The sequence below is a fragment of the Caenorhabditis briggsae genome (assembly GCF_000004555.2).
Source record: "Caenorhabditis briggsae complete genome, chrII, whole genome shotgun sequence".
Classification (NCBI taxonomy): Eukaryota; Metazoa; Nematoda; class Chromadorea; order Rhabditida; family Rhabditidae; genus Caenorhabditis; species Caenorhabditis briggsae.
Genome location: NC_013486.2, coordinates 13,662,669 through 13,674,336, shown reverse-complemented (window position 1 = coordinate 13,674,336; position 11,668 = coordinate 13,662,669). Strand labels below are relative to the sequence as shown.

Below are 11,668 nucleotides of genomic sequence, written 5' to 3'. Positions count from 1 at the left end.
CTCCCTTGAACCCAAGTGTTACTGTAGCTGGCGATTTCGAATTTTAGTGGAAAGTTTTCAGTAGAAAATAGACAACTTTAGAGTCCTGAAAATCGCTCTGAAATGTTCAGAATACAATGAAAATAGAATTATATTAATTTTTTAATATTTTATGACAATTTCCATTCTAATGAGATATATCTTCTAACCTTTTTGTTATCTGGAAATTTGGCTGATTTTCAGAAAACTCCTCTAAAAATTTCTGCAAAACAAAACTGTCTCATTTTGCATATTTTCTGTTCGTTTTCTTGCAATATATGACAGGTCGAAAAGAATAACACTCAATTCCCTTGTTCTTTTTTTCTAAAATATTCCAGTTTTTCACTTTTTACAGAATTTGACCACTGAAATTCAAGATGCTATTAAATTCAGAGCTAAATTTGAAAGAGGTAATAATTTTACAATTTTAACGTCCTTCATTTTCCAATTCTGCAATCGTGTTGTCAGTTTTAAAACAAGTTTTCCGGTCTAGACTATTAGGCACATGATTCGGAGGATACAACAATTCGGGGGTACAAACTAGTGTACTCCAATGACCTCAAAATTTTCGTACCCTTCGAATTATATGCTAGACTATTGTTAGTAAAATATCTGATTTTCCAGTCACAAAATCGCTGAAAAAAATCAAAGCATTTGTTTTTCAGAGTCAAAATTTGTTCAGACTTTCTTTTGGAACAAGATCTATTATCTCAAGATTTTTTGTTCAGAATTCCCTTTTTTATTGATTAAGTAAGGCAAAGTTTCAGAATTTTCAGATATCCGTTTCTAATTTTTTTAATGCCGTACTTTCTCTAAAAGCCCACTCTTGACGTGTACTTTGAGCTCATCTTAATTATCTCGGTTCCTATGAGATATATCAAAAAACTGTCAATTGATAAAATATTGATAATTTTATGATAAATAATTTTTTAGCTGACAGATTTTTGACATCTCTCATAGGAGCCGAGATAATTGAGCTCAAAATGCACGTACAGGGAGGGAGCAGATACGTTATTAGTCATTGGCTTCCGTATCAAACTATAATCAGCATTGATGGTAGTCAAAATCCAAAAAAAAAACTTATTCCACTATTAGCCCAAAAATCACTTCTTTATCATTTGTTTTTTAATCTCTCGATATACGAAAGTGTCAATTCTCCTAATAAAAATCACTGTTCTTTGTTCTAGAACTTTTGTTATTACTCAAAAAACCCTTAAATTGATCATGACACAACAGCTGCTTTCCGAGAACCAGTATATCTTAATTTTTCTATTTTTTCAGAATTTCCGAATATCGCCATTTTTCAAAAATGTTACAATTTTGAGATCCGGTTGAACTAACACTTTATATAATGCCTAATTTTAGAGTATACATGACAAAATTTGATTATAGTGTAGAACGAAAAAATTACGCCCGCTAGATATCAAATTCATTTCCCCGAATTTCTAGACACATGCGACGTAACTAGATTACCCTGGAAAACTGACTTTCGGTTTTTATTCCAACTTTTTCAGACACTCATAATATGTCCTTGTCGAATTGGACGATTGGCCAAATCTGGATAGAAGATTCCAGACCAGAAGACGTCGCAGAACCATGGGTTACGGTAGGTGCCGGAATTTTTATGATTTTGACTTCTGCCCTTGGAATTTTTATCAATCTATTTGTACTTCAACGATTTTTATGCAAAAATATGTCCAGTTTTTATATTATGTGCTCCTCGAAAACAATTTCGAATTCCATGATTTTGCTATGTTATGTTATTTTTAATGGGCCCGTTTCTGTGATGTAAGCTGTTTCTGTTCTTAAAATTTTGAATTTGGCGCCAAATCAATATTTTAGAAGACGTTACTACGGTCCAGAATTCCTGAATATGATTCTTAATCAAATGGCAGCCTACGGGATTTACGTTCAAGGCCCAATGACTCAAGTTTGCATTTCTTTCAACCGCTTTCTTATTATCTACTTTGCCACGTCAGCAAAACAAACCAACGGGAAGACTGCTACAATAGTATGAGCCTCTGAAGAATGTACAGTAATCCAAAGAATTGTTTCAGATTGCCTTATCAATTTGCTGGCTAATTTCCCTTTTTGTGACAGTAGCAGGAATTCCAGGAAATTGCACGAACATTTTCAATTTTGACATTTTGACATGGGACAATTTGGATCCGTGTGTTGACACTTTAGCAGACTCTGTTATGTATTGGATTGGATTTTTGGCGGTTATTTCGAATACTTTTAATGTAGTCGTGGCTATCAAATTGATAGTTTCATCGGTGAGGATTGCTGTAGCTAAATGACTTTTTTCCTGTGAACTGTGAATTCAATTATCTCGATTCATGTGAAAGATTTCAAAAGTGTGTCAATTAATGAAATGTTGATGACATTACGAACAACATTTTATCAGTGCACAGATGTTTTATATCTCTCGTAAGAACCAAGATAATTGAGTTCAAAGTGCTCGTACAGGGTGGGCTTCTATGTGAGGAAACGCGGTATAAAGTGTGCTCACTTTGAGCACCTGGTTTTGAATGAAAGATATCAAAAAATTGTTAACTGATAAATTGTTCATCATAATATCACCAATATCTAATCAATTGACAAACTTTCAAATTGCTGATAAGATCCAAAATAAATGAGCTCAAAAGACAAGAAAATACATTCCAGACAAAACCCCACATGGACTCTGTCGCTTCAAAACGACGCCGTCGAACTTCACGTCGTCTATTTTTCCAGTCTTGCTTCCAAGACTGGATTTATCTTATCGATACTATCAACAGCATGTATGTCTATACATGGTGTGCGGAAATTTTATGGCAATTCTTTTTCACTATTTTTTCGAACTTATTTGTTCACTTCGCTGATGGGTGAGTCGTCCAGAGTGTATTCTTCACTTCGACCTTCATCATCTCAATTCCTGTGAAAGATATTTTTTTAAAAAACTGTCAGACGCTAAAATAATAGGGACATTATGATAAATATTTTATCAGTTGACAACTTTTTGGTATCTTTGACGGGAACCGAAATAACTGAGCTCAAGGTGTTCCTCAGATGATCTAATAGAAGCCCATTCTATACATGCACTATGAGCTCAATTATCTCGGTTCCTATGGGAGATATAAAAAATCTATGAACTGATAAATTAATTATCATGACATCACCTATATTTTATCAGTTAACCGGTTTCTGATATCTTCTGAAAGAACCTGGATAATTGAGCGTAAAGTATACTGGATTTGCTCTAATAGAAGCTCATTCTTTACGTATACTTTGAGCCAATTATTTCAATTCCTATGAAAGGTTTCAAAAATTTGTCAACTGATAAAATGTTGATGTCATTATGATAAACATTTTATCAGTTGACAGTTTTTTGATATCTCCCATAGGAACCAAGATAATTAATTTCAAAGTTCAAGTACCTATTTTTCAGATGCATTATGCTATTCTTCAACTATGAGAAGAAACGAGTCCTGTTGCGTTTACCCGGAAAGAAAAAAGAGTGCACTTTTATAAATGTTACTTTTTGATTTTTTTTATCTGAAAATAAAAATAAAAATTGAGTTTTGAGATCATCAACATTTATTATGAAATCGTTTTTCTTTCAAAATACAATTTTAACATTTTTAAATTTTATTCGAAATTTTTCGAATACATTTCGGAGATCGGTGATAAGAACAATAAAATGATAAGAAACGTATGTACAGAAAAAGGTAGACAAGTTTAGAGAGTGAGCAAAGGAACTGGTGGAAAAATTATGTATAAAAAAAGTTGAACAAAATTTTTTAAATTTAAAAATCAAACTAAACTCTGGCGCAATCCCTGAATTTCAGCATCCATTTGGTCCAATTCCTTAAGAAGTCTCTCGAATTCTTCGTCGATTTCTTTTTGAATTTCTTCTAGAGTTTGAGCATCGTCGTCCTCTTCTGAATCAGGAAAATCAAAATCCGAGAAATCAGAAATTTCAGAATAGGTGTCTTCATCTTCTTCGAAGTCAGAAGTGGATGGCTTGAAGACTTCAGAATCCATAGAATAGAAATTTTCAGAGAAATTGGAATTAGTAGTGTCCAGAACAGCAAAAACAGTAGGATCCATCATTTTTGAAAAATAATATTTAATATTTTCAAGAAATTGCGAAATTCCAGTCTCCAATTTTTCTATTTATACACCCCGAGTGTTCGAATATTTTCGAAACTTGCCTCGTGTTGTTTGTGTGTCTTTTCTGGCCACTGGCATGTCTTTCTGTCTGGGTCTCTTGGAAATTTGAAGGAAAATGGAAAAATGACGGAAAGTCTGAGAAAAAAAAATTTAGAGGTGAGGAATTGATATGCATGTAGTACATGTACCTAGGGAAAGGATGACGTGAAGGCAATGGAATCGGACAACTTGGGATTCGAGAAGTTACAAAAATTCAAAAAAAAAAACAAAAAATCGGAATTCTGCAAAATGGACAATGATTCCAGAATAGAGGGAATTTTTAAAAAATAGAGTTTTTAAAATTTCAATTGAAAAAAGTATGCTCACTGGATGAAATTTTCCAATGGTTGATTGAAAATTTATACGGTTTGTAGATTTTGGAGCATTCAAGAATAGTCTAAATCCTTCTGTGATATCCCATTTCCCAAACTCCCATTAATTTGCCAAAATAAATTATTTAAAACTAATAAATCGATTTTTTTCCAATCATTTTTAATCTTTTGACACATATTCTCATGTAAAACAACTTGCCCAGGTCTTTTGCTTTAATCTTGATTATCTTGGTTCTTATTAGAGATATCAAAATTTTGTCAACGTAATAAATCTTAAAAGTATTATGATAAACAATTTATCAGCTGACAATTTTTTTATATTTCTTAAAGGAACCGAGATAATTGAGCAAAATATACTGGATTTTTGAACAGATTCCACTCTGTAAGTGCACTTTGAGCTCAATTATGTCAGTTTCTATAAGAGATATCAAAAACTTGTCAACTGATAAATTGTTCATCATAAAATCATCAATATTTTATCAGTTAACAGTTTTTTGATATATCTCATAGGAACCGAGATAATTAAGCTCAAAGTGCGCATATAGGGTGTGTTTTTATTAGGGAACACTGTAAAGTTTGAGCTCAATTATCTCGATTTCTGTGCAAGATATCAAAAATGTAAAAACTAACAAAACGTTTATGATATTGTGATAAACAATTTATCAGTTAATAAATTTTCTATATCTTCTCAAGGAACCGAGATAAATTGGCTCAAAGTTGGAAGTAAAGGAGGCCCTTCTATTACATGTGTTACAGTAGTTAGCTCACTTTGAGCTCAATTATCACTGTTTCAATAAGAGATACCAAAATGTGTCAACTGATAAAACATTTATCAAAATATCAAAAACATTTTATCAATTGACATTTTTTGATATCTCTCATGGAAACTGAGATAATTAAGCTCAAAGTGTGCGTACAGGGTTTTAGAGCCAATACTGTCTTTTTTTTTTGGTTATTTTGTTTTAAAATTTTGAAATTTCTGGCGAATTGAAAAGAAATAAAATAATGTCGAACTATCTCATTATTCTGAAACAATTTTCAGTTTTTTAAAAAAATTTCAGACTTGAAATATTTTTAGTAGATCAAAAATAGATCTGTGATGACCTGGAAGTCCGAAGAGAACTTCCAGTTCACGACTAGAAAGACTGAATATGATTAGAGGGTTGAAAGTTACATAGGACGACTAGAAGAACTACGAAGACTAGACTGCTTTGAGAGGTTGACCTGAAATGTAGCGAAAAGACAACTAAGGATTTAGATGATATTTTTATTAAATTGGAGAAAGCGTACAGGGTGTTTCCGCCGCGTTAAAACTCCTGATAATACTGCATGGGACCGGGACACCTTGTACATAAAGGGGAGTAAGAAAAGGGAATTCTGCATCATGAAAACATAAGAAAAATTGGGGTTTTCCAGTCCTGCGATACGCGAGTCCTCTGCGTAGACGACGGACTCGTGTGGGCTTTCCAAGGCGGTTCAGTTCCATCTGCGAAGAATAAATCTGCAATAATCTGCGGGGGACAAAAACTGCGCATACAAGCCTGTTTCTAGACAGAACCTGTATTAATTCATAGAAAACGTGCGAAGTTATGAATCTGCCGAGGGAAATTAAATTACAATTGGCAAGGCCTAAAATTATCCATCAAGCGCGCCCCTTTGGACACCGATGAGAGAGCGTGGCGACTGAAGAGACGGGAAGAGAAGCGACGCGTCGGCGGGAAATACAAAAAAAAGAAGTTGAGCCTGATGGGAAAATCTGTAATTAAAATATAAAACAAGATAATGAAAAATTGGGAAAAGTAAACTGCAGGTCTGCGGCTGCTTAGTTGTGCTGATCTATGTATTGTCTCCTGCCGTTTTAGACGTGTTACTCAGTCGGTTTCACACTGCTTTTGCGAGAAGGATTCCACCCGACTTGTGGAAGCGAAAAGTAGTATAAGTAGTGCATTGTTAGAAAAATATTTTTCAGACTTTCTGGACCAATCAAAGCATTCCTGAAAGTATATTTTCATGCGCATGAAAGAGATATTCACTCCGGAATCCAAACTCTATCAGGCAGAATCTGTTAAAATCAGTCAACTCCTACACACTGTCCCTGCTGCTTTACGTTACTTTCAAGAAAAACAAGCAGTCATACAATGCAGTATACGCAAAATTCCAGATTTGATCGAATTCGTAACCGGATGGAAATCTTGAGAAGCATTTCACATACTAGAATATTTACAAATAGAAATACGTTCGGATGAAATTCCCCAGAACCATTTTTTAGATGAAATCGGTGCAAAATATATAAGTTCAAACAGGAAACCACCGACACATACTCTGCCCAAAGTGTAATTTATTTGGATAGAATTTAAGAAAGAGCCAATTAATTTACAGCCACGTGGAAGATGATGTTTTGACTGTGATGGCTGGGGATGTGAAACTGAATACGGATCCAAACACGAGTCACACATATGTTGTGAGAGAAATGGATAATCGCGTAGCATCTGTTCTGATTCAGGGAGGAACGTTCAGTTTTGGAGTGTGGGATAAAACGGAAGAGGAGTTCTTAAGGATGTTGGACTAGTTGAGAGCTAGCAGATATCAAAATATCAACCAGTTCAACAGTTATAGAAATCAATCAAGTTTCTCCTGTCATCGTGTTTACTTCATAGTCACTGTTCAAGCTGTCCTTTTTTTAAAATAATTTGTAATGAATTTCATACATTTTTCGTATTCCTATTCGTAAGTCACATTGTATTGCCTTCAAACGAGAAATAAGACACCTAATGATGCGACAGATTCTACCAGATTCACATAATTCACATCAAACATTTGGTCGTGTGTTTTTTTCCCTGGGACCAGGACCAATTAGTTTATGTCTTGACCCCCAACTCAAATCTTGTCCGCGGGACTAAGTGTTTTTTCTTTCTTCTCATCGTACGACCACTTCTATTCCTCTATTATCTTTCGAATATTTGCAGAAATAAAAACAATGAAATTACTTAAGTTTCCGTTTTTGGTCCAGAAGGAGATACTTCAAAACTTAGAACCGTCATATCTATTTTTATTGTCCTTTGTCTCTAATAATATGAAGAAACTAATCAAATCGTCTCAATTGAATCGATTCAGAAGTATAGAATTTATTAGATATGACTGTTGTTCTAATGGACGAATTTTTGTTTACATTATGTCCAGAGACAGTTGGCTCGAGGAGATATTGAGATTTGCCGAGCACGAGGAAACTGATGAAGGTTATTTCCAATTGAACGTATTGGGAGAGACAATTGATTTCCGGTAAGTTATGATGAGTATTGCATCTTAAAAGTATAATTATCTCAGAATATCAAAACTGGATCGTCCTGTTTCATTGATTCACGAGGGTGAATATGAACCAGTCATTCAATTGATTCATGGTTATTTCCTTGGTTTTTTCGGATCTTCTATCGAGTATCAATGGATGGCACGTGACTACATGCATTCTATTCCACTGCTTCAAAACTTATCAGCATGTTTTGAAATGATGGTTATTGACTTTTATTCGGAGGACTATAACCAACTTGAACACTTTTTCTCCTCATATCCGGTTTGGAAATGGATTAATATCTACTTTACGAGGATGACAGAAGTGTTTAGTCCACAATCGAAACTATATCAGGCAGAATATATTCAGATCGATCAACACACTGCCACTAATGTTTTACGTAATTTTCAAGGAAAACGAGCAGTTATAAACCACACCATTTTCGAGGTTTTGGACTTGATCGAGTTCATAAATAAATGGGAATCTGGAGAAGCATTTCACAAACTAGAATATTTAAAAATTGAGAAACGTTGGGGCGAAATTTTCCAGGACCATTTTTTGGATGCAGTTGGTGCAAAGTATATTGATCCAAACAGAAAACCCCCAACACATACTCTGCCCAAATTGTAAGTTAATTTTATGAAATTCTAAGAAGAAAGCATTCATTTTTCAGGCACATTGAAGATGATAGGAAACTGTGTTTGTATATGAATTCAATCACCAGTCACACATATGTTGTTAGAAAAACAGATAATTGTGTAGCATCAGTTCTGATTCAGGAAAGAACGTTCAGTTTTGGGGTGTGGGATAAAACAGAAGAGGAGTTTCTCAGAATGATGGACTAGTTGAGAACTAGCGGGTATCAAAAAAATCATTGTTATGGTTTTGATAATTGATCAAACTTCACTGTAATCAGTTTTTATTGCATTTTTATTCTTCAAAATGTTAATTTTCATCGAGGAATGGTAATCAATCAAGTTTCTCCTGTCATCGTGTTTTCCTGATTTGATCGAATTCGTGAATAGATGGAAATCTGGAGAAGCATTTCAAAAACTGGAATATTTGAAAATTGAAATACGTTTGAATGAAATACCCCTGAACCATTTTTTGGATGTAATTGGTACAAAATATCTTGATTTCACTAGCAAACCCCCAACACATACTCTGCCCAAAATGTAAGTTCTTTTTACAAAATTCTAAGTAGAAAACAATTATTTTTCAGGCAAGTTGAGGATGATAGAAAGCTGAATACGGATCCAATCACCAGCCACGCATATGTAGTTAGAGAAACGGATAATCGTGTGGCATCTGTTATGATTCAAGCGAAAACGATGAGTTTTGGAGTTTGGGATAAAACAGAAGCGGAGTTTCTCAGAATAATAGACTAGTCGTAAAGTAGCGAATTTCAAAAAAATCATTGAGTTATGGTTATGATAATTGATCAAACTTCCACTTTAATCAGCTTTTTAATTGCATTTTTATTCTTAAAAATTGTTTTGTTCATTGATTCATGGTAACCATTCCCACTTTTTCTGTAATCCATTTTTAACTAAGTGTTTACTATTCAAACTGTTTTTTCAAAATTCTCATTGATAACGAAGTACTGATAAGCCTTACTATTTAAGTCCCCCCCCCCCATTTATCATGGAAACGGGATTAGAGTTCCCGCTACGCGCTTATCTATAGTTTCGCCATGTTAATCCTGAATAAATGTATTCACTGAAGTCGTGTTTGGAGTTAAGTGTAAAGTGACATGCCGAAGGGCAGACAAGTACATTGGTTTTTTTGTATTCCTATTTTAAGTCATATTGTGTTTTCTTCAAACGAAGAAGAGGGCACCTAATGATGTGACAGATACCATATTCACACAATTAACGTTAGACATTCATCTATCGTTATTTTCCCTGGAACCAAGACCAATTAATTTGGGGTGACACCTAGATCCATCTAATCCACAAAGAGTAAACTCCTATGGGAGGTGGGAGTAGATGTATGAACCAGTCAAGGTCATACACTTGCCGTTGTACCTCTTCATTTTGTTATCTACCTTTCGGGTTATCTGCCACGTCAAGTACCGTGTTTCTGGTCCTTCTTTGTCTCATATTTCCCTTCTATTTTTTTCTCTAATTTTTCTATCATTTTTTTTCCTAAAAACCGTTAATTTTTTCCAGAACTAACAACAATGAAACTACTCAAATTTCCGTTTTTGGCCCAAAAGGAGATACTTCAAAACGTAAAATCGTCAGAAATATTTTTATTGTCGTTTGTCTCCAAAAAAACGAAGGAGTTAATCAAAGCGTCTCAATCGAACAGATTCAAAAATATAAATTTAATCAGATATGAGTGCTATCGTGATGGAAAAGTTTCTGTTTATAATTATCCCAGGGAGAGTTGGGGCTATATGTTAAGATTTGTAGAGCGAAAGAAGCCTTATAATGATTATTTCCAGTTGAACGTATCTGGAAAGCTGGGGAATTTTCGGTAAGTAAAGATGAGTATTTCATCATTAGGAAAAATTTTTTTTCAGATTTTCTGGGCCAGTCAAAATATTTCTGAAAGTATATTTTCATGCGCATGAAAGAGAATCAATAATCAAATCGATTCATAATTATTTTCTTGATTTTTTTGGAAATTCTATGGAGTATCAATGGATGGCACGCGACTACACGCATCCTATTCCACGACTCCAAAATTTATCAGCATGTTTGAATAAGCTGATTGTTGGCTTCGCTTCGCGGACAGTGAAAACCTTGAAAACTTTTTCTCCGCATGTCCGGTTTGGAAATATATTAATATGTACTTTACGACGACAATAGATACCACATTGAGTCTGAAATCCAAAATCTATCAGGCCGAATCTTGGTGCAACAAGAAAACCGCCGATACATACTTTACCCAAAGTGTAAGTTAACTTTATAAAACTTAAAAACGAATTAATTAATTATTCAGGCACGTGGAAGATGATGTTTTGACGATGATGGCTGATGATGGGAAAATGAATACGGATCCAATCACCAGCAACACGTATGTTGTTAGAGAAACAGATAATCATGTAGCATCTGTTCAGATTCAGGGAGGAACGTTCAGTTTTGGAGTATGGGATAAAACGGAAGAGGAGTTTCTCAGAATGATGGACTAGTTGTGAAAGAGCGAACTTCAAAAGGTCATGGTTATGATAATTGATCACACATTCACAGTAATCATTTTTTATTGCATTTGTTATTTTTCAAAATGTTAATTTTCATTGAGAAATGGTAATCAATCAAGTTTCTCCTGTCATCGTGTTTACTTCATTTTTTCTGTCCAAGCTATTCTTTAAATACATGAATTTTAATAAATTTCGTTACTTGATTTGTTGCAATCCTATTTGTAAGTCACAAAAAATATTTCAGAAAATAAGCAATTTTTTGAATTTCTAAACTTGTTTCAATATTTTCATGAGAGATCAAAAACTAGTTGAACATTTTCGAAATGCCGGGAACTATTTTTTTTCAAACTTTTCAAACGATTCTCAACTTTTTTCGCTTATTTTCTCTACCTAGTAATCTTGAGATTTTGATATTTATTTGGTTTCCAGAAACTTATCAATGGAGGACCACGACACTCCACAGAATCTCCAGTGAATGATGATTTTCCGCCAAATTCAGCTAATCAAAATCCAGAAGTCGAAGTAACTTTGGAAAGTGAGTTTTTTAGAAGCCCGTTCTATACGTGCTCAATTACCGTAAAACCTCTAATAGAACGACACCCGGATCGTCCACTTTGAGTTTATATATCTCACTTCTTTTAAAAGATATCAAAAAGTGGTTAACTAGTAAAATGTTTATCAGGATATCAG

General features: G+C 34.1%; 3 protein-coding genes across 3 annotated transcripts in view; 2 read left to right on the top strand and 1 right to left on the bottom strand.

The window, feature by feature from the left end:
* Positions 1 to 1,543: 1,543 nt before the first annotated feature.
* Cbr-srx-97 lies at positions 1,544 to 3,545 on the top strand (the record flags this gene model as incomplete). The annotated part of the gene is made up of 5 exons (XM_045242943.1): positions 1,544 to 1,806; positions 1,861 to 2,029; positions 2,076 to 2,294; positions 2,686 to 2,801; positions 3,449 to 3,545. The coding sequence occupies 5 exons, from the start codon at positions 1,544 to 1,546 to the stop codon at positions 3,543 to 3,545; spliced, it is 864 nt and encodes a 287-aa protein (XP_045097300.1).
* Positions 3,546 to 3,813: 268 nt separating this feature from the next.
* CBG26207 lies at positions 3,814 to 4,113 on the bottom strand (the record flags this gene model as incomplete). The annotated part of the gene is made up of 1 exon (XM_045242942.1): positions 3,814 to 4,113. The coding sequence occupies one exon, from the start codon at positions 4,111 to 4,113 to the stop codon at positions 3,814 to 3,816; it is 300 nt and encodes a 99-aa protein (XP_045100440.1).
* Positions 4,114 to 7,716: 3,603 nt separating this feature from the next.
* CBG21421 overlaps positions 7,717 to 11,668 on the top strand; it is a gene marked incomplete at both ends in the record, with an annotated part of 7,591 nt that continues 3,639 nt past the window's right edge. The window contains 6 exons of the mRNA XM_002646940.1: positions 7,717 to 7,823; positions 7,869 to 8,456; positions 9,053 to 9,110; positions 10,280 to 10,311; positions 10,780 to 10,924; positions 11,408 to 11,513. Of these exons, the coding sequence (XP_002646986.1) occupies positions 7,717 to 7,823; positions 7,869 to 8,456; positions 9,053 to 9,110; positions 10,280 to 10,311; positions 10,780 to 10,924; positions 11,408 to 11,513 (1,036 nt within the window). The remainder of the gene's footprint in view (positions 7,824 to 7,868; positions 8,457 to 9,052; positions 9,111 to 10,279; positions 10,312 to 10,779; positions 10,925 to 11,407; positions 11,514 to 11,668) is intronic.